The sequence below is a fragment of the Phoxinus phoxinus genome, assembly GCF_949152265.1.
Source record: "Phoxinus phoxinus genome assembly, chromosome: 5".
Lineage (NCBI taxonomy): Eukaryota > Metazoa > Chordata > Actinopteri > Cypriniformes > Leuciscidae > Phoxinus > Phoxinus phoxinus.
The window spans coordinates 35665624-35693183 of record NC_136880.1 but is presented as its reverse complement, the minus strand read 5'-3'; the positions used below and the strand labels follow the sequence as shown (position 1 = coordinate 35693183).

Here is a 27560-nt window from a genome sequence, read left to right as displayed (position 1 = left end):
ATAAATTTATTAATAAATAGAAAACCAAGCACAATAATAAATACTCACCATCTGCTTGGTTTTGTCTTTTATGGTTATCCAGTCCTCTCCGTTTGAGCTCACATTGATCTTGTATGTTTTGACGTAGTAGGATTTTTTTGTTTCCTTTGAAATGGCACCTTGTGTTCCTATGGCCGTCACGTACCGCAAGAAACCCAAGTCCACCTGCGAGAGACAGAAAAAGATTGTAAGAGAAGTGCTGTTACTCTCTAGTGAGTGTTTATAAATGTGTGTGTGTGTTCATGTATGTGGGTTGTTTTGGACTCTGTGTTGGAGCAGTTGTCATGTAACTGCGAGTTAATCACAGTCAGACACTGCACTGATTCACTGTCAGACCGTTAGTATGATCTATGATGTGTTCACTGCATAGCAGAAGTGCAATGCAGTGTCTGGACAGAGAGGCTAAAAGCTTAACATGATTTACCAAAGTAGGACATGTTCCTGGATCAACGTCCTTGTTGCACATTGTACAACATTCCTAAAATCCCAAACAATCAGGATTTTAGGCTTATGGCTGGGATTCCCTCTGCGCGCACACACACACACACACACACACACACACACACACACACACACACACACACACACACACACACACACACACACACACACACACACACACACACACACACACACACACACACACACACACACACACACACACACACACACACACACACACACACACACACACACACACACACACACACACACACACACACACACACACACACACACACACACACACACACACACACACACACACACACGTTGATACTCCTATCATTATGAGGACAAGTTTAAATATTGTAATTACGATAATTATGACATGATGATTATGACATGATTATACTGAGCTAATTACCTAACCATAAACCTACCCCTTGAATTAGAAGGACATCAGCATGTCCCCATAATGTAGAGGGCATGGCGTGAAGCATGAATACACACTACAGTAGGAGTTTGGTCCTTATAATGTAGGTCAAACCAACAAACACACACACACACACACACACACACACACACACACACACACACGCTTTCATTTCTATCCTTGTGAGGACATTCCATAGGCGTAATGGTTTTTATACTGTACAAACTGTATATTCTATCCCCTTACACTGCCCCTATCCCTAAACCTACCCATCACAGGAGACATTCTGCATTTTTACATTTTCAAAAATATATAATTTAGTATGTTTATTAACCCATTCCCCTCATGGGGACCGCTGGCTGGTCCCCACAATGGAGGTGATCTCAGGTTTTACTATCCTTGTGGGGACATTATGGTTCCCACAATGTAATGTATACCAAGTACACACACACACACACACACACACACACACACACACACACACACACACACACACACACACAGTGTAAGTAAAGTACAGCACAAGCGCAGCTATGTAAATATAGTTCAATTACAGCCAGAAAATTGCTGGAAGAAACATGAGGTTCCCACTGTAAAACTATGACTTCAACTACACCTTGAACAAATTAGACAAAAATGATCAAATTTATACATTTGGCAAGACTTGGCAGCCACTCGTTCACATTAAACAGTTCTCATTTTATTTTATTTGATATTTGATCTACATTATCTATATCTATATCTATTATCTTGTTGTACAAAAAGCTTAGGTCAGGTAATCAAACGACCGAACTGCACCTTTCTAATCTCATTTCCAGTGTGTGAAACTAAACTTTTGCCACTCATGTCCATATTGGCACTCAAACACAGTCCTCCGTCATAATCTGAATCACTTACAACAACAATAACTGTCCAATGAAACCAAACACACACTCAACATTTTCGAAGCATCTATCATGGTCTTATATTCATGTTCCGAGAATCTCCATTTCCTTCCCTTCTCAAGAATTACAAGAAGTTTGTTCTAAGGGTTTAGTGACCTTCAATACCCTTACAGTAATAATGATCACATAACACTAAAACGCGGTCACAGATCCAGAAATGTCGACACATTGCTCAGGGCCAGGATGACAAATCATGTTGTCGTGGAGCAATTCCTGCATTAAATCTAGCCTGTCAGTTACTGTCTGTCTCTCGAGTGCGTGTGTGCGTGACTCTTGAGATAAATTAAACTCAACTGACGCAACAGAAGTGTGCATAAATAGCCTATTGAGAGAGTTTGGCTCAATACAAGCATTCCTGGCACAAAAGTTCACATCTCTCTCCCACTGATTTCCACCCAAGTCTGAGTGAGCAGATGCTGCCATCTCTTTCTCTCCCGCTCTCGGCCTCCCTCTCTGAACAGGAAGGTATTATGAGGCTAATTGCTTTTCAATATTGTGCTGTATCAGAAGCGTTCGACCTGCCAACTGGAGCCAGTCATGCTAACAAGCTGAAACAAGTGTTAACAACCTTTAGCGAGTGAACAATGGCAGGGCAGAAGCAGAGCCCCTCAAATGCCAGGATCTAACACAAACATGGTCACTTTTTGTAGAAAACAGGATATTGGTGGGTGCATGTGTGTGAGAGAGAAGTAAAGAATTTAAACAGGAAAGGGAAGAGGAATAAGGAAAAAGGAAGACGGCGCTCTACTGACCCTCATGTTGCTTTGCTTTCTTGGGATAGTTGCCAGACTGAGGCCAAAAGACAAGACATAGTTTGATTCAAAAGTGCCCCCGGACAAGGATCACTTGTTCAAAGGCAGGAATATGAAGACGTTGGACAGGGAAGACAGATGGGTTGAGAGAAGAAAGAAAGAGGCCATCTAAGGGAAAATGGAGCAGCAATTTCTGAAAAAAGCTTTGACATTGCTTGCCAGATTCACAGACACCCTTGCCACGGCGGTTTTGCCTCAATTCACACATCCGTTGTGCTTGTCACTGACAGGGTGATGACTCAAACAGCAATTCAACATTCTTATGACACCCGGATGAGTAGTAAGGTTAACAGTATAGTTTACCCAAACATAAAAATTCTGTCCTTTGTCTTCTCACCCTCTTCTCATTCGATTTTTTCTTTCTTTCTGCGAATGGCCGAAAGAATATGTCTAGGTTACCTTACTTTTGGAGCGAGGAGGAGACCAATTTCTTTATTAGTGTGGTGAAAACCAAGAATATAATGTCTTTTATTGACGGCAGAAAGTACAGAGATAGTGAGATTTACAAGAAGGTGACCGAAATGTTACGCGAAGCAGGGTTTGTATGCTATCTGCCCCAAACTATTCATTATCCGCCTGCTGCTGCTGCTGCTGTTGTTGTTGTTGTCTTTGGATACAGGAAGAAGAATCGGAAATGACGCATATTGCGTCCTAATGTTGTCCGTACGTCCAGACGCTAACCGTGCGTCGCCGTTTACATCGGGATATTGGCGACTGATTACACATTCCATGTATACAGGAGTAACTCTCTCTGCTCACGCATGTAAACGGGTTATCCCGAATGTTTCAGAAACCCGAATAGTGACCTTAACCCGACCATAACCCGAATTTTAACAGCTTGTAAACGTAGTCAATGAAAGTTGGGGACCAGTTGCTGTAAGCTCCGAAAATAACTACATTTTTAGTACTATGCACTATGCAACTATGTAACTTTGTTCAAAAGTTTGGGGCAGTATGATTAAAAAAAAGAAAATAATTAATAATAGTTTGCTTCAGAATTAAATTAATTAAAAGTGACCATAAAGAAATTTGTTACAAAAAGATTTATATTTCAAATAATTGCTGTTTTTTTTTTTTTACTTTCGATTTATCAAAGAATCCTGAAAAAATGTTTAATGGTTATATATATAATGGTTATAAAAATATTCAGCAGCTCAACTTTTCAACATTGATAATAATAAGAAATGTTTCTTAAGCACCAAATCATCATATTAGACTGAGTAATTCAGCTTTGCCATCAGAAGATTACGCTACTTTTAAAAATATATGAAATAGAAAACGGGTATTTTAAATTATAATAATATTTCACATATGTACACTTAATTATAGTCTTACATATCAGACATGTAACTTGATATACTTAATAGTCAAAATCTTAGGCTCATGCTCAAAGGAAAGCAAAGACCTTTAAATATTATTCACTTCTCACTCCTGCTGCTAAAAAAGAAATCTGTGCTTGAACATCTTGTTCAGACGTGGAGCTCTTTCTCTCTCTGTCTATCCGAGTCAGAGTGAAATGTGTTGTCCAGATGTGAGTGTGTTTTTCTGGTAACGTCAGAAACGCTGGCCTACTGTCAGTGCAAGCACTCCAAAAATGTCCTCTTTCAGAGAGGAAACCCTTCCTGCGTGTACTGCTGTGAGAATGACAACATGTCAATCAAATTCATTGTAGAAATAAAGAGGCAGGAAAACCCCTTTGTGTATGTATGAGTGTGTCCAACTAAAGTGATAATGCAGATCTTACATCAGACTGGATATTAAATCAAAGCAAGATAAAGTATATTAAATCAAAGATTTATATATACACTACCGATCAAAAGTCTGGGGTCAATACGATTTTTTTGGAAATAAATGACTACTTTTATTCAGCAAGGACACATTAGATTGATCAAAAGTAACAGTAAAGAGAAAGTAAAGACGTTTATAATGTTATCAAATATTTCTATTCCAAATAAATGCTGTTCTTTTAAACTTTCTATTTATCAAAGTATCCTGAATAAAATTGATCACATATCCAAAAATATTAAGCATCTCAACTGTCTTCAAAATTGATAATAATTAGAAATGTTTCTTGAGAAACAAATTAGCATATTACAATGATTTCTAAAGGATCATGTGAAAATTCAGTTTTCCCATCGCAAGAATACATTACATTTTAAACTATATTAAAATAGGAAACTGTTATTTTAAATTGCAGTAATATTTCACAATATTACTCTCTTATGGTGTTTTTGATCAAATAAATGCAGCCTAATATGTGTCTGTATAATATATATATATATATCATTTTATATTAATTTTGATTAATACTGAGAGTTGACTTTGATTTAATGCCCAATTTGTAGATGGATGTTTGAGTGTGGGCTATGACATGTCTCTATCCCATCTCCTCCTCTCTATTTCAAAATGCTGTCTACTATCTATTAAAAAGCCAAAAATAAACAGCAGGGTTTTTGGCGGGGGGTGTACTGTCCCCTAAATCTAAAGAACACTCTTTAAGGTCAAACGCAAGTACACACTCAAGACCAGCAAGCACAGTTTTCACCCTCTTATGTAACTTTTCAATTATTTTTTAAATATTTTGTCTATGTCCACTTCCGAGAGTGCATGTGTGACTTTTCACGTGTAAAGGTCATGTCTTGTCTGGTAAAGTGAAACAGTCTTACCCTATAAAATTTGAGAATGTGTGTGTGTTTGTACCTGTATCCACTCCCGAGCAGAATCCTCCGATGGCGTCCAGCCGTTGTCGGGGTAATGCAGTCTGGAGCGCAGTGGAGACCAGCTGGGGTTATACTGTGATGATGCAGTTATCATGTCTTCTGTGATTTCACCGCTTTCCATCCCTAAAGGAGACATGCACTCACCTACACTCACACACACACACACACACATACATAAATATGTACTGTGAGCAGCAGTGTCGTGTTTTTGCAGTTATAAACAGCAAATCATAAACTTTTAACTGACTTTTGAGGAAATTTGAAGTGGACCACACCATCTGATCATTTATTTTAAATCTGATACTATCAGAATTTTTAGGTTTAGTAAATATTTTGTTAGTAAATATCAATGTCTGTGTGTGTGAGAGAGAGAGAGAGAGAGAGAGAGAGAGAGAGAGAGAGAGAGAGAGAGAGAGAGAGAGAGAGAGAGAGAGTGAGAGAGTGTGTCGGATTTGCTCTCTTCTCACAATAGGAAGTTAATATTAGCCTTTCATGTTTGGCCTCAGATGTAGTGACCCATGTGACCCTCCTGCCCTGTGTGGCCGTGTGATGAAGATGAATTATAAACGGACAACCTCTTTGCACTTTATTACACTGAACTGAAAGCACACACACACACAGTGTTGTGAAGTGAATCTGAGCTGGGTTCAGGTCTCAATGGATCATGGGTGTTTCCTCAGTGCCATCAAGCACATTATTGCCACATTATTGCTAACAGTCTCAGTTAGTGTGGGACTCTCCGAAAACATGATAGATGGGTTTAATAAAAGCCCCCAGACTGAGTGAGCTGAGAGCCAGAGAAATATCAGCAGTTCTCATGTCATTCTCATCTTTACATTGACCAGAGATAAATAAATAAAAACTATATAAAAAATAGAATGTTTTAACTATATTAAAATGTGTAGCAAATCTGTCCTGCAATGAACATTTTAATTTCATGTTATTTGAAAAAAATGAAAAAAAGAGTCCTAAAAGAGATTCTGGTTATACAAAACCCTGGCTTTTCACACCATTTTTGAACCCAAATTTTGGGTTTTAGCATGCGCTTATACACAACATGGCAAGGTAATAAATACTATTTAACTTCTAGCTAGATTTCCCACAATTATTTTAATTTGAAATGAAATTAAAGATTTCCTTTTAAGCTTCATTTTCCTTTTAAAATCGGCATGGCACAGAAGTTGAGATCTTTCTTCCCTATTGTGACGTATATTCGAGCGAAACAGCTTCTCGAACAAGAAAAAATGGAATTGATTTTGTCCATCGGGAATAAATTGGATGGTTTGACGATTGCTGTGATGTCATGTGAGTGACAGGTTGTCCCGCCCTCACGCCAGTAAACGCATCATCAGTGAGGAGAAGAGATATTGCTGCAAGAGGGGGAGGGGGGGGGGGGGTATTTTGGTATTTTAGGTATTTTGACTAAGATTATGGCACACGACTAAACAAAAAATCTGATAAATTATTATTATTATTATATTATTATTATTTAGTAATTAATGACAGAATTTTCATTTTTGGGTGAAGTGAACTATCCCTTTAAAGTTGTTCAGTGTCTTACTTTTCCCATAAAGCAATGCAAATGAGTCTTTCTAAGACAGCATGTGCTTACTGTATGAAACAGGCTTTCCTCAGTGACTCAAAGCCCTGAAACTAATCTGCAAAAATAGATTTCACTAAGGTGCCATCCCATTAGCTAAATTTTATGTGCAAAAAGGGGTCTATTGTCTAATGTCAGTGTAGCGATGTATGAAGCAGAACCCACAAAGAAGTCACTTTCAAACCAAGCAACTTCCTTTTGGTCAACGCCGCAAACTCACTTGAGCCCGGAATATTTCGCCCTCATGTGACATTCCCGATCACATGGATTCCTTTTGAAATGCCCTGATTTCGCTCTCATTGGTAAATGTAACCACACTTTAATGGTTGTGGCGGCACAGCCATAAAAAAACATTAACATCCAACCGCTATTTAAATATCTTTCTATGTAATACTGAACCTGTCAGAAAATTCACAACGCATTCAAAATGCTTTATGTCACTTGAAAAAAAAAAATCATAATAGAGGTCACTTATATAGAGAAGCCTTATGAGCACAGTAAAAGCAGTGTTTAAACAGAGAGAGGTGGAAAAAAACAGTCAAGAGTTCTTGAAAAAACATAATAAATAGAAAAATTATTTTCTATTATACACTTTTAAATGAAACTGAAGGGTACATTTACAAAATGTTGCGTAGCAACTGCACTAAATTTGATCTTACGATCATTTCTCAAATGTGCGTATGTGTGATTCAGAGAACGAACAAACGCACAAAAAACATGCGTACGCCTCTCTTCCAGATGTGAAATCTATAAAATCGCAAATTATCTTTAAAAGAGCGGTAGTCAACGTCCAAATCCTTTACTTTATAAAAATATAAAATATATAAATATAAATATGAATGTTGGCTTTGATTTTTAGTATATGCATATCTAAGATCAAATCTGTACGTTCACACGTTTTATAAATGAGGCCCAAGGTCTCACACTAACCTTGGCGATGCTGAGGTGGGTCTGGGCTGGTTCGGATGCTGTAATTTGCTGAAAAACCCTCCTTGGTGATGGCATTGTCTGTGTGGATGGTGAGAGAGAGAATGCCGGTGTACGAGATCACACGACTTGGTGGTCTGGAACCACAGTATCGACCAATATGAGGCCCCACTGAGAGAGAGAGAGAGAGAGAGAGAGAGAGAGAGAGGGAGGGAGGGAGAGAGGGAGGGAGGGAGAGAGAGAGAGAGAGAGAGAGAGAGAGAGAGAGAGAGAGAGAGAGAGAGAGAAAGAGAGAGAGAGAGAGAGAGAGAGAGAGAGAGAGAGAGATTAAGCAATTCAATTCACATCTCAATCGAAAACTCTGCCTTTCATCATGCAGTGCAATTCTAATAACCATAAGAGCTATAATGATTGAGTTTTGTGTGTGTTTATGTGTGTCTGTCTTTTGCAGGTCTGTTGTCTGTGGATATTTTCTAAAAAGCTTTTCCTCCGGCTACAAAGGTCCCGATATACTTCAATGGAGTTCAAAACAGCTTGCCAATGCTAACTTTCCATAAAGGTTTGCTCTGGCTGGTAAACACCTTCGAACCACCATTGGTCAGTGAGGATTACGTACTAGGTTGGTGTGTTCTGAGGCATTTACGTACACAAGTAAAAACATGAACACACTGGAGAGCTGCTTTATAGTAGAAATTGAAGTTGTAATCCTAACTGAAAGAGACACTGGCTGGCATTATGTTTTCATGTTTAATACTGTAAAGCTGCTTGGTTTAAAGCAGTCTATTGTATAAAGTGCTATAGAAATAAGCGTGTCGTGATTTGACTGGAGCGCTGATTGCAGAGCTTGTGCAAACATATCCACAGCGCTATGATCACATGCTTTCTTAACTGCTGTTTTCTCATTACTGTCATTTCTCTTGTGTGTTTATATTGTTATTGAGAGGAAGCACAGCACATATTTACATACAGGATGTCCGCTAACAGTATATGGCTACAAAGGTATTGCAAATTTCTTTTTTTACCCCAAATCAAAGAACAGAAAAGAACTTTGCAGTGAGTGTATTGGGCCCTTAAGACTTTATAAACTTCCTGCTGCTCTCAGCATGAGGTCTTAAAGTTAGCACTGTTTTTACCCTTAGAGGGGTGGTTGATTATGATTTCACTTTTCTAACTTTAGTTACTGTGTAAAAGTTGCTGTTTGAGCATAAACAACATCTGAAAAGTTACAATGCTCAAAGTTCAAAGCAAAGGGAGATATTTGCTTTTAAAGAAATTGCTTTTTAAGGACTACAGCAAACGGCTGGTACTAACCATTCAGAAATGTTGTCACTTCTTCTTGAGTCTCTCCATCTTTCTGACTCCGGTTTGAACATAAAAGGCTACAAGTTTTTGACATTTTCAGTGCATGTCTGTGTGAGGTACTCGAAGCTGCTAAGGACACAAGCTGTTGAAGCTCCGCCCCCTGTGCTGGGAGCAGCAGCTAATTTGCATTTAAAGGGACAGGAACGAAACGAGGCGTTTTTATTCACCCTCAAAAAGTGACAATTTTAACAGGCTATATACAAATATCTGTGGGGTATTTTGAGCTAAAACTTCACATACACACACTCTGAGACATCAGAGATTTATTTTACAACCCTTTTAAGTTTACCCTTAATTTTTTTCTCTCGTCTCTACCTGTATGATATCCATCCCATATCTCCAGATAGTCAAATCTGCAGACGGCCCCCACAGGTGCAGACGGGTCCGATTCCATATCGAAGCTCTGGAAGTCCAAAACGATCTCTGCCATCTTGGGTGCAAAGATGATGAAGGTGCACTCCAGGTTGTTTGGATAATTATCAGGGAATCCAGGGGTTTGAAAAACTCCGTTTGGTTCAGTGAAGTTTCTGGAACATTCAGTACCTGCACGAAATGAAAAGTATCAGTGAACCACCACAGGAACTGAACAGTATATGTCAGAGAATACAGTCATTTACATGCACTCATACATTACAAGAGAATCAATATTTTGATTAAAAGACCCTCTTTGTCTTTGTGTGTTAGCATGTGCATTATAAGATCTTTGACTGTGTGTGTGTGTTTGTTTTCTGGTACCTGTGCGGTGTATCTCATAGCGGATGCTGAATCCGGCTCCAGAGCTTTCATAGTCGGAGGTGAATTTGATGAGTAAAGAGTTTCCACTAGAGGTAATCGGAGACGGAGCGATTTTGCCGCAGAATCTCCCAGGAGAGGAAGCGTTCTCATCCACACCATCAAACACCTGTACAAAATCATACCTGCACACACACACACACACATTATTGAAAATACTGTGCTTATGTGTTCTGTAATACTTTTACAAGTGATTTAATGCAAAAACTGTTCTGTGTTCTGTAATGGGCAATATAACATGATATATGATATGAGATAAATATGATAAAATAATAAACATATGGATGCCTTGACCACATTCATAATGCCATTTTAAAAAAACATATAATCAGTTTCATGTTCATGTCAATAACTGTAATACACTGATATAATGTACACAAATATAAAAAAACATTATGATAGACAATTATGTTAATGTATTTAAAGGCCATAATGCATTAAAACACCATATGTCAATTTAATTTTATACTGCTTTATATTTCTTGATGTGACAAGGAGTACATATTATAATGTATTATGAATAACTTTGAAATGCCTTTATTATAAATATGCTTATATACAGTGTAACTGGAAACTCTGAGAACTCTTCACCCTGGTTTCATATAGACTAACTTTTGCATGACTCATTTAGATTTATTTTTGATGACTCCTACAGCATCAGCTCCAACAAAACCACCCGAAACATGAGGCATTTCCTGCTGACCTGACACTGGTTTTACACACAACACCCCCTCTGAGTACATTGGTGCTCTCTTGCTCTCCTGTAACCCAAGACACTGACGGTCAGTATGATCTCTGACCTCTCACCACGACACGACCCTCAGTGGGAGCCGGAGCGTGCTTCCTGCCATTCAGACAGATCGCTCCATCCCTGGACTGATGATCTGGGTCATTTAATGAATCATTTATTTTATAACAGGAACCCTGGCAGAAAAAGGTGTCCCAGCTGTTCAATTAGTTATTTTCAATTTAATTAACATGATTTAACACCGAAAATGTACTCAAATCGATTAATCGCAATGAATCGCATCTAACATAAAAGTTTGTTAATATATCATATGTGTTAGAGTTGTCAAAAAGTCTAACTGAAATATTTAAAAAATGTGACGCTTTGAGCGGAATCGTATCATCGGATATGTCTGTGATTGGCTACAATGATCAGCGCTTCAAAAACATGTTGTAAAAATCCATCAATGACGCTCTTCATTGAGCGCTTACACAGACACAGACGGGAGCGTTTGAAAGCAGGCGTCTATCAGTGGACCATTACTTTTTGACAACTCTAAACAACTAACACACACACACACGTTTCTGATAAATTGAATGAGAGTTCAGTTCTGCAGGGTGTTTTAACTGATAAGAGACATAGAAACAGTGATTACAACAGATCCTGCACTTTCTACTAAGACAGAAACTCAGAAACACAATGTATATGGTTTTGGAATGGATAGAAACATATCCTGCTATTGAGCAAGACACACATGAGGATGTGAAAGCTGCTGATAAAGTGACTTATTGAGAGCAAAATAAACCAACAATGAAACTTTTGAACATTGTCAGGAACAATGGTTCGGTTCTGGAGGCTTGCAGATGATTCAGTCCTCACATAAATGAAAATGGAGTGTGAGAGTCTGATTATGTTTAAAAGTAAAAGTTTGAGTGATTGAGGAGGAAATAATAAGGAATAAAACAACTCATCGAAACAATAGGTCATAACATTAAGTCATTAAAATCATGAAAATAAAATGGCGAATGCTTCTGGGTGTTGAGGGTGGCTGATATGTGGTCATTAGGGTGGTCAGAGTAGTTTTTCTTTACACGTTGCTATCCGGTTGCTAGGGTGTTCTGAGTTTTTTCTTAGCACATTGCCAGGATGGTATCATTAATAGCTATAATAGTGAAATGCCAAAGTTTAATACTTAAGAGTTAGTAGTTTGTTTAAATCTCTAACACTACTTATGAGTAATAGTTATGGTGATGCTTGCCTTAGCAATAATGTGTGTGTGTGTGTGTGTGTGGCTGTTCGGAAGGGTTGTTAAGAAGGAGGAGAGAGAGAAACAGAGTGTCATTAATGATTAATATGTGCAGAATTATTAAAGCATTCCCACACAACAAAGCCATTAACGATGAACATTATTTCAACTCCGTAAGTGTGTGTGTAGAGGGACTGAGAGGAATCAATCCTCATGAATGCGGCAGGAATATACTTGTGTTTTCTCTCCTGGAACACACAGCATAAAACGACAAGCGAAACTGAAATGGAAAACTCTTGTCTCTATGAGGATGAAGGATATAGATGTGTGTTTATGTGTGTGTGTGTGTGTTGTGCCACTGCCACAGGAACATATGTGACTGATTTCACACTAATTACAGAGGCATTTGTAGGACCCCCATCTCCAACTTCCCCTCAGATAAGACAAGAATGCTCTAGAAACACACGGAGCCTCTGAAACAGAAAAAACAAGTACACCACTACTACTGTAAACAAATCACGCTAGCCGAGCTCAATAAACGTTCACATTACAAAAAAACTAACTATAACAGCAAGACTCCACGCTCCTGAACCCGATACCAAAACATCTTATCTCTCAGCATGGATGTGCTCCTGTCTCTTTGGGTCCTTCTCAATTAACATGGGACTTTATTTTACAGTTTTTAGAACCTACGGAGCTTTATCAATGAGTACCTGAGAGAACCGTTCTGTACATTAATGCTGCGTTCATCATACCATGTGGGAATTACTATAATTACAAGATGACAACTTGGAGATTCTACCCTGAGCTGTTCACATCCTCGGGCTCAGATATCATTTGTTTCCATGGCAACGCTCATAACGCCAAAATTGATCCATGTGCAGCTTTGTTGTTGATGACAGCAAAATAATTAAGTACTACTTTAATTCATCATTCTAATAATAAAGAAAGTGCACTAGGTAACACTGGCTGTAATAAAATGTGAATATGAATACGTAGTGCAATCTAACTACATTTAAAAGCTAAAGCCACTAGTATTTTTGTCATCACAATCATCAAATCTTAGTTACAACTTCTACAAGTTCAATGAAGAAAGGAATGTTTTATTGCCAGTCAGAAACTGTTAACGCAGCATCTCAAGCATTCTCATAGGATGCATGTGTTACCAGCTCTGCTCTGTTATATAATAGGTTGAAATAAAAGGCTGTTAGATTGTCCGATGCGTTTGTTCTCTGCAGTGCAGCGCAGGAAGGAATGAATACCGTGTTTCGATGTGGTCTCTTGGGCTTTTCCGCAGGGTTTCGTTTAATAATGTTCACCATAAACTCTGCAGTTTTGCCACAGCTAAAAAACTGAAACCAGTCCAAAAACAACACAGCGGCATCTGGTCCAAGTTAAAGTGAAGTTCTGATTAACCTTCCAGTTCTGAGACTCACACTCATGGTAGTCTCTCCAAAACACACCAGACATTCCACAGCGTGCATTGACAGTCACACACACTCTTATTGTTGGCATCTGGGTTTAGCATTTTGAGGCAGAACGTTTAAGCTCGCTGAATGCTTCTGAATGGACAGGACGGTTCTGGAACTCTTTGGAAATCTGGGAGATAATAAAGTAATACCAGTAACCAAGCACGGTTGTTTTGAACATTCTTGATTAATCTGTCCAAATTGCAGAGATGCAATATATCTATATCTATGTTTCTCTTCCTGGCAGGTTTTTGTATTTCTTGTGAAGCATGGAAGTTTTCAAAGATCTCCGTTACAAGATTGATAAACATCTGCAGCTGGAATCTTGCACATTTATAATCCAAAGCAAACACATCGTGTGTGATTGAACATGTGGTTTATTTCTAACATGCTAAAAAAATAGTCACTTAAACCCAACACCAAATTTGATGACCTCCAGTCCAGAGGACAGTTTCATCATAGAGGACTCAGTAGCTTGGATTTTTGTTTTGAACGAAACGAGGGATGGTTTTTAACCAAATATGTATGCTTAAAATTGAATGCTAGAACTTACATACTTAAAGAGATAGTTCACCCTTTAAACACCCTCATATTGTTCCAAACCTGTATGACTTTCTTTTTTTCTGTGCAACAGAAGATATATATAAAAAAAGTCTCAGTGTTTTTCCCCCCGTCAATACAATGAAAGTCAGTTGGGTCAAAGTTGTTTTAGATGCGAATGATTTTCATTGTATAGACAAAAATGGTTAAAATATTTTTTTAATCTTTAGTGTTCCACAGTCAGATGAAAGAAAGTCATACAGGTTTGAAATGACATAAGGTGGAGTAAATAATGATGGAGTTTTTTGAGGAACTATCCCTTTAAACTTATGCAGTCTGATCAAATATTTTTCATACTGGATATAAAAGAATTTGAGTGCATTGTGTTGTGGGATACAGTTTTAATATGCAATGTGTTTTGATTGTATACTGCACATTTTGGGAAAAAAATGACAATCTGATATTCTATTCACACAAAAAGTAGAATATATAGATGCAGAATCTGCATTCTATTTGCATGTATAGTATACGTACTGCACACTTCAAAAATAGTATGCGTGGTATCTAGCATGCCATTTTTTACTTCCCTCACACACAGACACAAACTAAATAAGATGAACTGAAGGAGAAAGGGATGGTCATGGTCTGTCTGTTGCTCTTTCATGCCCCCTCAGGGTCCAACAGCAGGGCATTCAGCATAAGGCTCTTTTCATTGGTCCCCTGGCGCTGAAATCCAACCCAATAGAAAAGCAAAGTCTGTGTGACTGACAGCTGCTGATTTACGCCCCATTTACGAGCTGTTTACAATGACAGGGAGAGTCATCAAATCCATCTCATTTATGAGATTCAGTCCACACAAAGCCTCGTGAGTGTTTGAGTGCTGATGCTGTTAACTAAAACCACTGAAATGCGCCACAAGGCAATAACAAGCTCTGCCTCCAACCTCACGATCATTTAATGTCATTGTCTGTCAGCCTCCTCGTTAAGAAAACAATCAGCTTAATTACTCATGTGGTGCTGGAAGCCTCATCAAACTGATGAAAATGAAACCATAAACAGAGCGTTCTCAGATCATATGTGCCCTTCGCATTCTTCTCATTCTGGGAGATTTCCTCTTGGGAAAACCATCCCCCCTTTTTTCCTCGGGATAAACATCCCTCTGAGTGATAAATGCAGATCCATTATCACAGCCTGGGACGTTTGTTCTTAAACAGATCTAGTTCACCTCCTAAATTTAGCTTTGTAGATCTGAAATATTTCATTTTCAACCAACAGGTGGCACACCTCAAGACCTGAGCGCCAAACTGATCTGCTTTAAACCAGGTAGATGTTTTCTGAGACCAGAGAGAGTAAAGTAGAAGACCACTTGTAGAACAATTTACTGGAGAAATGGCTGTAGGAACGCAAGTCCTGTTTTCCTGTTCAATAAATCAGTTGCCTAATCCAGTCTTTCCCAATTCAAGGCAGTAGAAGTCTAGAAGCTATATACGGAGGCCAAGAAAACAGCTCACAAACAGACTAACAATCTGATATCTATCATTTACAACGCCCAGTTTTCTTCAAGGACAGGAAGGTTGGTTAGACTTACTTGCATTCCCGACTTTCCAGGTCAAAATGCGGATTGAAGTTGATGAGGATCTTCTGCTGTGGATCAGGAGCCTGGATCAGCCAGGTGCATTGCTGGTTCACCGGGTATGCAGTCGGGTAACCAGGAGAGGTCACATACCCGGCCCTGGAGATAGTGATTTTCCCACCGCAGGGACTTTCTAAAAACCAGAGTTGCACATTATCATTTAAATGATACATTATCATTTAAATTGCACATTGTCATAACTAAAATCAGCCATAGTACTTTATTAAATGCATCTCATATAGCCTATACATATAACTACACAAAGGTAACACGATACCCATAATGTCACATGGTAATGTCACACACAGAGCGCTTTGATCTTACAGAGCAACGTACAGATCGTTCGACAGACGAATGAACCGATCAGAGAATCGATTATGCGCCGTGAAATCGATCAATGTATCTGAGCTGAACACAACAGGCAGTGGACTAAGGGTCACTGTATATGGGTGTGCAGACGTGGTGGACAGATATGCCTCTGTGTCTGGGTGTTTGAGTCTGATAACACACACCCAACTATCTCGCGAACACGCGTAGCCTATACAACACACACACACACAGAGCATCTTTCGTCCAAGCGCTGCCATGAATTGACTAATCTACTTGTTTTACACATATTATCAAATAAATAGCCTAAATAAATAAATAAGCAAACACAAATAACTCAAAAATGAAAATAAAATGCACAAATTAAGTGAATTTATGAAAAATTAAGTAAATACAAAACCAACATATAAACAAAAAATGTCTAGGAAATATCTAAATTAACTGTTTTTATTCATAAAAATAATATTATTAATTAGGCTACACAAATCCTGTCCATTAGTTTAAACCAAATGCATTTTAAGGGGCATATCAAATATATCCTAGCACGTTTTCCCTTTTTACAGTGTAGAAACATGCTGGTTTGAACTTATTTGCAGCAATTAATTTTGTAGGGTAGTGCGTAACGAATGATTTCTCCCTTCACCAAATACGGTTTCTACTTGTTTCCCTTCTGAAGCAGCAGTCCTACAGGTGAGCATCAATAACAAACGACAGTAATACACATACATACGAGAGCTCTCCTGCGCGCAGAGAACCCGTGCCGAACCGACACAATCAACATACCAATGTCCAACTCACCCGTTAGAGCGCGAGCCACGGACAATCCCGTTAGAGTCACACAGAGCAAAAGCCAGTACATCCTCAAAGAAATCTGTTCAGTTATATCCTCAGGATTTCGAGTAATAATTATTTCTGAATCCACGCGATAGTTAGCTGGAGAAATATCCTGTCACCCAGACCCAGGGTAGCCTACAGCTGTCTCCTCTTCTATAAGGTGAAGAAGAAAGTCACAGCACTGTAAAGCGGGAGATTCTCACACAGTCAGTGCTGTTGCTGCTTGAATTTCATAATCCAAAGTCTAGAGAGGTTTGACAGCGCGTCCTCGGCTCGTTGGCAACGGGGTTGTGTGCGCTTCTGCGGGCGCGCGGTCGGGTCACTCCCTTAAATGACTGATTTCCGTCCTCTCTGTCGCGCGTAGATTGGCACTGGTGGGTATATTTAGCAGGTTCTCACTGGTGTGAAGGTGTCAGCATCCGATCTGAAGACTGTGGGTGTCAAAACTCTCGCAGCACTGGTTGCACCCGTCCCTCCTCCTTGAGAGAGAATGGGCCGGACTGGAAACGAGCAAACCCTCTAACCCCTTCCAGGCAGAGACGCACTGTCTCTCTGCCAACCAGACACGGAGACTGTGGGGCCAAACCAAAGAGACTTTGCGCTCATCTGCGTGGGAGCGCAGTGCTGAAAAAAGATGCTGCTCAATGGATGCGAATTATGAGGGGTTTTGGTAGGCTACTCCTAATTAACGCCTGGACACCCAAAAACCCTTTAAATATTTTTTTTTGTATGACATACACAAATACTCTTTTTTTTTAATGTTATACGTTTTAACAGCGCTTTCAAATAACGTTTCAGCTGCCACAAGAGTAAGTTGACACGTCCGTTCACACCACGAATGAACTAAAGGTAAAAACATTAGCGTTTACACCAATGAACGCTGAAGAGGGCAGCACTCAGACGTTTTTACACCATATATTTTAAAATTAAAACACTTTATACCCAAATGTCTTAAAAATTTACTCGAACTTCTGAACAGCATTTATGAAGCCCCATTCTTAGATCATTAACTAAAAAAAAGTTGTTTTAGCTTAGTTGCCCTTTATATTGGCACCGTTATTATATATTTAAAACAGTAATATCCTATACTAAACCTAAACCAATCTTGACAAACTATCATTTGAAAGCTTACAATCTCTAGTTTTCATTTTTGGTGACTGATTTGTTCAAATACATTACAGAGGAGCCGTGATTTATCAATTTGCCACAATAATATTTCCATAGGCTACTCCTATGTGTTCAGACCTTTATTTTGAAATAGTGATGAACATGAAAAATCATGAAAGAATGGTAGAAACCTCAGTTTGTTTTCATGCCAAGAGTTCAAAAGATAGCATCCATTCAATTGTTTTAGAAAAAAAGGTCTGGAAATGTTTTCAATATAAAGAAAATAATAATAGATTCACCATTTGTAATTCACCATTATGCACATACGTGTTCTTTTTATGTTTCTTAGAGGTTGAATTCATTTCAAAATCTGCCAAATTTCCAATACTACTTCTGAATAGGATGTCTACTTCATAAATTGTATGAAAATTGTACAAATAAGGGTAAGGGTTAGGGGTATATGGAAATGGAGGCGCCCTTATATGGGCAGTAATGTCAACTAGTGGAAAAGTTTGGTACTGCGCCCAAACAAAATCTCACTGAAAGCATATTTTTTGAGATATCAACCTAAAATTTGAAACACAACTTGTTCAGATTTTTTTTTGCAGTTTTAGAGTCCACCAGGTTTTGAAAATATATATTTTGTATAAAATATGCATAATTTAATTTTTAACGTTGTACATTTTCATAAACTCAAACTTCTATAACTTTTTTTTCTGTTTAACTGTCTTAACAAAAATCTGCCAAGTGTCTTCTTAAAAACAAGACCAATCTTACATCTATATTCCAAAGCATTTTTGAATTACAACCATTTAAGTTCGGAATATGCATTTTCATGTCTATTAAAAAAAAGGGGGGCGCTTGTCTTCCACTTGAAATGCTTGCTCTTTAAAGCAGGATTGATTCTGATTGGCTGTCAATGTGTTTATCATTCATCATAAGCTGGAAAAAAATCTTGAAAGTGATGCCAGCGATTATGTTTCTCTATGCCGTTGTCGTTATAGTTACGGTGTGGACTCTGATATTCTTTTATATTTAGAACAATTATTAGAACGGTAGCCTATCTTTATTATCGTTATCGTTATAGTCGCCGTTCTTGGTGTGAAGGGCCTGTCAGAATGCGCTAAATAGACTTTTGACAAATCGCGAAATACTTCTGAGGAAAAGAAGGCAGTAGGCGTGGCGTGGGGTGGGGTAGGTTAAAAAATGATCCAACAAAACAATGCATTGTTGCTTGAAACATACCTCAACCGTACATTTAGCCTCCTCTAAACAGGCTATATTGAGATTTCTAACACTATACCATTAAAACTTGCCTTTTATTTAGGCTATTAAATGCTACACATGTACATATGGTATGGATGTGTAATGTTGTTTTTTGTAAGACTTATGAGAGGAACTCATTTAGCATTAATGTGTCTTTGCACATGGCAATAAGGATTATGAGTGCGCCAACTCCAGGAATCTGTTTCTCTGGCTGGTGACACAGTGGCATAAAAATGTGTAGCACGTAGTCACTTTCAAGCTCAGAGTGCACCAGAGCAGCCAGTGCTGCAATCTGATCATCCACTGGGAGAGAGAGAGAGAGAGAGAGAGAGAGAGAGAGAGAGAGAGAGAGAGAGAGAGAGAGAGAGAGAGAGAGAGAGAGAGAGAGAGAGAGAGAGAGAGGAGACATGTTTTCAGTGCAGTCTGCTCACAAAGGTATGGATATGGCTATAAAGAATCCATAGAGTGGCACTGACCCTCATCTCAGCTCTAATCCACCACCATTTAAAATAATATTTCACCCAATAATGAAAGTTTTGTCTTTGTGAAGAAAAATGATTATGTTATTCCAAATGCATTTGACTTTCCCGATCATATGCAACACAAAAGGAGATTTATGATAAATGCTGCTCTTTTCAAAAAGGTCCAAATGACTTATTCAAAGGTCATCTAACATCATGACACATTGTGTGATTAACAGATCACCATTCTTGCAACTTGCATTATCAGTTGTGAAGTTTTGCCAAACATCTTCTTTTGTGTTCCTCATGGAAATTAAGTCATATGCGTTTGTAATAACATTAGGGTAAGAAAATGATGACATAAAATTATGATTTTTTGTGTGTGCTCATTATCCAGTGGCAGACACTGATTGTTATAAGCCCTAGGCGATAATTAATCAAATAATTATCCTAAGATAACTGAGCAGTTAATAAAATACATGCCTCTGAAGTCAAGGTGTAAATGCTACAAACTAATCAGAGGACTCTTATGTGCATGTCATTACAATACAGAACAATGGTTCACTGAAGATACTGGAAGGAAATAACGTAGCACTTAAAATATATCATAGCACTGAATGATTATTTCCATTCATACATGAAAAAATTATGTAATTATTTACTCATATATGCATTTCTTTCTTCAGTTTGAAAACAAAAGAAGGTATTTAAAAAAATGTCTGTTTTTTTCCTTTTCTTTTGTTGACCATACAACCAAAAACTCTGGACCACATTGACTTTCATTGTATTGACAAACAGTTGAAACATTCTTTAAAATATCTGCAGTTAAAAGTAAGTTATACAGATTTAGAAATTATACGGGGCTGGGTAAATTAAGACTTGGAGTTATTATTTTTGGAGTTTTGAATACACACATACACTCTTAAAAATAAAGGTTGAAAAGGGGGTTTTCGCAGCAATGCCACACAAGAACCATTTCAGTTTTCCCAGAAATCTTTCAATGAACAATTCTTAAAAGACACTCTTGTGCTATAGATAAGTTCCTTGGATGATAAAGGTTCTTCATGGAACCACATATGCCAAATAAAAACCCTTTATGTAAGAAAAGCAGCTAGTAATCAAGCTCATGTGCTTCTATTTTACATGTACACATTCTTATGTATGCTGTTATGCATTCTTATGTGTCGTGGTGATGAATGTCTACTGATAACACTGCGCTGGTCAGATAACACCATAACCGCTCACTGATTCACACAAGTTTTTGAAAAGAAGATAAAGAGTCGTCACGCACACACACAACCACACACACACACTTTTCTAGGACCATTTTCAGCAGCTTGTAAAGAATTAGAATAAGGCTAAAGACTGTTGACATGAATCTGCAGCTTACAGTGCACTCTGACTGTGTCCGTATGCTTCGGATGGGCTTTTCAATCAGACACTGAGTGTGTGTGTTAGGCAGAGCAGCTGAAATCCCCTAACACACAGTGTGTTAATCTGCTCACAAACACTCACTCTCTGTCTCTCTCTTCTCCAGCCTGTTTTATGATGCCACACTCAACAGCGCCTCGGGCCTCTGTACGCAGAGATGTCTGCAACCCTGAGTGAGAAAGACAGAATGAAAGAGAGAGACAGAGAGATTTAGAGTTAGTCTGCCCAGATATGAGCTCCTGCCAAACCTGATATTTTAAAGTCACGTATAGCTGAAAAAACAAAAGCACAGTTTAATATCCTGATAGTTTTTTTCATGCACCGCTGAATCGAATGAAAACACGTCCAGGTCACATTTCACCTCATAATAAAAGAAGAAGAAAAGAAATAATTTTTTGCATAATGAAAGAAGCCTATTTATTTATTTAGTATTGTGATATTTTGAGACAATAAGTTCTCATTATTCTCAATATTGATTCTCATTTTCTGGAATACAAAATGTTTTATTTTATTTGTTATTATTTAAATCACCGTAGATTAAAGACAATTAAATATTAAAGACAATATTACGGTATATAAACATTATTTAAATATTTAAACAATATATCAGTATTTATGCATAAAAGTAATGAAAATGAGGGGATACTGTAGGTGTTTAACTGTCATGAAAATAATGTTACAAAACTTTTAATGGTACCAAAAATAGGCTTTATTGTCATGATTTATTTTGATTTTGGGCTGAAATATGAGCATGCACTGTAAAAATGTTTTTCACATAACATCATGTGGTAACATCTGAATGAACTGGTTTTGCAAAAAAAAAAATCGAATATAATATTTAACAAGATCAAACCATAAATATAGCTGCAAGCAGCAACACGGGGCCAAGCCCAGAAAGGGCTGTAGCGCAATGCAGAGCCAGAAGAGATAAAAGAGCAGAAATAGAATATACATGAAGAACAGATATCTTCAGAAGTACAGATAGGATGAAATGAAAAATGAACAGAAGTTCTGATGAGAACAAACACAGAATGAAGAGGAAAAAACACTTATTTCCAATCCAAGAGTAAGAAAGAAATGGGCTGCAGCGCAATGCAGAGCCAGAAGGGCAAAAAGAGCAGAAATAGAATGTACATGAAGAACAGATATCTTCAGAAGTACAGATAGGATGAAATCAAAATGAACAGACGTTCTGATGAGAACGAACACAGAATGAAGAAAAAAAACACTTATTTCCAATCCTACAAAAGATTAGTATTGCTCTTATCTGGATAATAAAGGAATTATTCATACACATTTTGAAAGTTGTCCCACACGGACTTGAACCCACTATCTATGGGTCAGGTGCCTGTCCCTCATCTTGTTGTGCTTCTTGGCAATCATGCATTTACACAGCTGGCAAAATTCAACAGTTCAAGTGAGTATCAACTAAAAATTAAGAATTTGTATAAAGATGTACTGCATGTTATATTGAAGTTGTCAGAAAGACACAATATCTTGAATAGAAGCAACTTTTGCACCACTTCTGGCCACAGTATCTCTTGCATGTGTCACACGGGATTCGAACCCACGACCAGAATGGTTCGGAATTCGAGACACGTGGTTTATCAAATTGCGCCACTCAGAGGACATAACTTTCAAAGCTGCAGAGGATAGGCTTCAGTGTAAGAATAAGCACACAAAATCATGTTAACGAGATTAGCATGCTAAGCTAGCTTAATGCTAATGAAGCTAATGGTTATCCTGATAGCTGAAGAGCCACATTAGAAAGAATGGCATCTGGTTAGCATGCTAACCAATTATTATGCTAAGCTAACTAGCATAAGGCAACAAACACAGGCTAGGTCAACTTCGAAGATGAATATCTCGGGAACGGTAGCAAATATAAAAAATCTATTCAGTCATTTCTGTGTGTCTCAGTCCAAAGAACATCTGATCAAATTTTGGACAAAATTTAGCAAGATTTGAAGGAGAAGTAGTGAAAAAACTGTTTTTCATTTGTTCCAAAATGGCGGATAGTCACATTATTGGAAAATGACAAATGAGATATCGTCGGAATTGGCATAAGCCGAGGAACATAATGACATAAATCAATACAAATTTGAACAATGTTTTCAAAAGTTATAAGCGTTTTTGAAAAATACCTTATATCTCTGGAACACTAGGTGGCGCTGTGTTCATTGTTCTCATGTACCTTCAGGACATTGTGTCGATGATCCATACTAAATTTTGTGAAGATATGTCAAATAGTTTAAAAATGATTGCAAATTATGTCAAAATTCAAAATGGCGGACACGTGGTACCTCCCATCCTGACAAAATTGGCATCCTCGGATTCGGTATGACCCAAGGAATCCATAGATACCACATTCATGATTTTCTGACAAACTGTACAAAAGTTATTGGCCAAAATATAAATTTTTCATATCTCATGACCTGTAGGTGGCGCTGTTCTCGAATTTGGCATGGACCCTGAGATCATGGTTCCGATGAAGCGTACCAATTTTCCTTTCGATTGATCAAACTTTGGCCGAGATAGAGCTTCTGAACCAATATTGGGTCGAGTTTGTTAAGTTTGCAACAGCATAACTTTTGATCAAAGATGAATTAAAAAAATCTGTTCAGTCATTTCAGTGCGGTTCAGTCCAAATATCATGTGAGCCAATTTTCGTAAGAATTGAACAAAGTTTGAATGAGTAGTAGCAAAAAAACTTAATACTGTACTTTTCAAAATGGCTACTACTGTAATGGGCGGAGTCTTAATGTACGATATTGATTGCAATCACCATAATGAGTGGATTCAGGTGTACTAAGATTAATTTTCCTAGATCAAAGGGTTCAAAAGTTATAACTATTTAAATGTTCAATTTTTGAACTGGTGGTGGCGCTATAGAGTTTGACTTAGAGTCTCAAAAATTGGTCCAATTACTATTCATGGTCATATCTATAACTGTGCCAAATTTCATCATTTTCCTATGTACGGTTCATAGGGCTGCCATAGACTTACAGAGGAGGAAGAATAATAATAATAATAATAATAATAATAATAATAAGAAAACTAACGGATACAATAGGTGCCTTGCCCTACGGGCTTGGCCCCTAATAAATAATAAAAATGTACATAAAACATGACTTAAAAAAATATATATTTTATTGGTTTACTTGTCGTGTGGCCTTTAACCGACATCAGAGATGAGTGAACATGCGAATATGTTTTTAAATACTAAACGTACTGAAATAACTTAAACTCTTAGGGGATACTTCAAGTAAATATTTAGGGTCAAAGGGGTTTGGCTGACAAAAAAACAGTTACAACAATGAAAGTAAAGGTCAAGTCAGGTTAGAAATAGCTCCTTAAAGTAACAAATGCACATATCCACTTTTTACAGTGAGATTCATTCGCATAATATTCAAACCATTTACAACAAAATCAGGAATTCCTATACTTTCGGCCATTCTTTCATACTTTCGCCATTTTACATCCCCTCCCTAATCATTCATGCATCCTTAAAGGCAGTTCTGTTATTCTTTCCTCGTCTGTCATTAAACAAGAAAGCCCTCCACAGCCACAGGAAGTCTGCTCAGCGGACGGAGCTGATTGGCTATCGCTCAGAATCTACATCTGCTGGGACCAAAATCCAAAACCAGATCATTTACATACAGTTTGACCTTCCACACAGCCCTGTGTATGTGTGTGTGTGTGTGTATGAGTGAGTGTTACACACTGGTTTCATAAAGCTATTTATCATTCTTTCATGCAGAAAGAGGGAGACTAGGGCGGAGGGGGTTGGACATGTTGCCGCTCTGTTGCTTCAGGCCGTTGTGCATGTGGAGAAATTTCTGAAATTACATCATACATCACACGGCGAACACACATAGTCATACACACCCAGTCAATCAAACGCACGCACAAAGACACTTTTGATAGATGGCTGAGACGGAAAGATACTTTACCGGTCCCTGAAGAGAAACGCAGTCATTTTGTATTTAGAAATGTGATATTTTGTGTATCCTCCGTCAGGATTCCTGTCGTTCTGTCCAGGACGGAACCAGAGCTGTTGGGCAGCTGTGAAGGGAGCGGGATGATGCTTTGTGGAAACTCAACTGATCGGTCAGAGCTACAGAAAAGCCTCACAAACACATACACACATAAGATTATTGTGCCCCTGAAAACCACCCCATGTCGCCATAGGAACACGGCTTGTTTCCATGGTGACAACTGAAGTTTGTAATTATGACCCTGCATCAACAGGTGAGAGTCGATTACTGTCACCCCCTGTTCTGCCCCGCTCCCTCACACTCACATTCATGCACTGCCTTCTGTTGTGTCCAGCTTTTATGTGAGTGACACTTTGTGCTTTTAAAAAACAGATATTCCAGATGCCGAATCTAGCTTGTTTCTGGGGCTCAAACTGCTCTGGGATAATAAAAGTAACTTTAGATAAAAGCTTGAATCTCCTGACTCTGGATTCCTTTCATTCCTGATTGAGTAGCTTTAACACTATAAAGCCTATATGTTTCATATTTCTCTTAATTAACCAACATGATCTTCTACACTTTCTTTAGCATTAAAGGGGTCATGACATGGTTTTTTTTTTTTTATTATTATGTTCCCTTAGGTGCAATTATAGTATTACTATAGTTTTTTTTACAAAAAACTTTTAAAATGTAGTGATTTATGACCTTTTCCCACCCTGTTTCTCATCCTCTGGTTCAAACAGTCTGTTTTGGGGGTGTTTCCCCTTTAAGAGTTCAGTGTTAACGCCCACTGTTATGATTGGCTAACGTCAGTGCCTGCATCAATTATTAACGCCCCCAGCCAGAACGTTTGCGGATTCGGCGTAACTGTTTAATAGCGGGTGATGCATGCGAAGCGATGGCTCTTGCAATGATAAAACCTTATTATGTTTGAGCCAGAATCAGAGGAAAATTAACCATCACCACAACAACGAAGACTGGATCAGCCCGTGTACACATGGAAAGTGAAACTATTTTGAATTAATAAAAAAAAATTAACCCGAGACACTTGAAAACGGATTATTGTTGCATAATTATCCTATAGCTTCATTTGCTAACAGTTTAACATTATTTAACTAATTCCAATGAAATGATAGGGTGTACCACGGACAAAAATGCATGCACAGACAGGCCATCTTTGAAGATGCAGCATTGATAAAGGCAACATTTTTAATTTTCTATCACATGTAGGCCTACTAGAAAGGCGACATATTTTCAAGATTCTCTTATACAAATGTGTTTATATTAGCCATGGTAAAAAGTAAGTTTGCGTCGTCGTTATTGAGCCCAGAATGTCGGCACGGACTTATCTTTGAGCAACAGTTTTCTGGCAAAGCTAAGCATCATATTGGGATTTTTTCCTCAAAACAGTCATCCTTAAATGTATAGAACACTGCCGTGACTGGGACGTCCGCAAAAAATAAAGTGCATCCATTTTTCCCTGATGACTGGATCTTTCAGCGTATTTAAAAAGTAGTTTAAAGTTTTAAATACATTACTTACAGTTTGCGTCGTCGTTGTTGAGCCCAGAATAGACGGCACGGACTTATCTTTGAGCAACAGTTTTCTGGCAAAGCTCAAAACAGTCATCCTTAAATGTATAGAACAAACGCTTAAACTAACACTGCCGTGACTGAGACGTCCGCAAAAAATAAAGTGCATCCATTTTTCCCTGACGACTGGATCTTTCGCAGCGTATTCAAAGATGTTGTTTGTCCACAGCCAGGAACAGCACATCTGCGGCGTCGTAATCTCCCTGTACACAGACCCACTCGCTCTCCGTCGACTGAACACTTGTGAGGCGCGCGGGCGCTACAATGATACGAAATGAACGTAGTTGTCTTGCGCTTTAAGCGTAGTTGTCTTGTGCTGGAGGCGGTCTATATGCAAACGCTGGTACGTCACTTCGTACCGTGACGTCACTTCTTACCATGGATCCAGAACGAGCTGTATTTAGAGCTTGATTAAATAAATGATTCGTTTATAATGGGGAGGACGTCTTAAGCTATGAAACTTGCAGGACGTTTTAATGACACAAAGACCTCTTATATACCAAAAGATCAAGGCAAATTTGGTTTCTCATGTCATGACCCCTTTAAGACTCTGTTTACACCTGCTATTAAGATGTGTTTCGGTCGATCGGATCACAAGGAGACGAGGGAGACACATTCCCCTTTACACCTGGTGGTCTCTTTTGTCCACTTTCAACCACTTTTGTCCTGATTTCTTCGAGTGGAGGGTCTATAGGCGGGTAAATGTATTTCGATCTTTTCCATCGATCAGATCTTTCTGCTTAGACATTCGCAAGACCAGCCGAACGCTGTGTGAAAATTTAGCTTGGTATGTTTTTTTTGTCTTCAAAACCAAATTTGGGTCTTCAGCCGACAGTTGAAATCCCGTCTGGCTAGCGTTTCCCATAATGTTTACGCATTA

The 27560-nt window shown here is 38.3% G+C and overlaps 1 protein-coding gene across 3 annotated transcripts in view; it reads right to left on the bottom strand.

Moving 5' to 3' along the window:
• Positions 1-27560, bottom strand: part of nrp1b (neuropilin 1b) — a 44839-nt gene that overhangs the window by 6506 nt on the left and 10773 nt on the right. For 2 of the 3 annotated variants that reach the window (XM_079611630.1, XM_079611629.1), the window contains 7 exons: positions 21196-21280; positions 15641-15818; positions 10014-10195; positions 9594-9821; positions 7920-8087; positions 5370-5533; positions 49-204 (listed from right to left, as the gene is read on the bottom strand). In XM_079611630.1, coding sequence (XP_079467756.1) covers positions 49-204; positions 5370-5533; positions 7920-8087; positions 9594-9708 — 603 coding nt within the window. In that variant the 5' untranslated portion in view covers positions 9709-9821; positions 10014-10195; positions 15641-15818; positions 21196-21280. Of the gene's footprint in view, positions 1-48; positions 205-5369; positions 5534-7919; positions 8088-9593; positions 9822-10013; positions 10196-15640; positions 15819-16810; positions 17423-21195; positions 21281-27560 lie in introns of those variants that run through there. The other variant, XM_079611628.1, reaches the window with a different exon arrangement.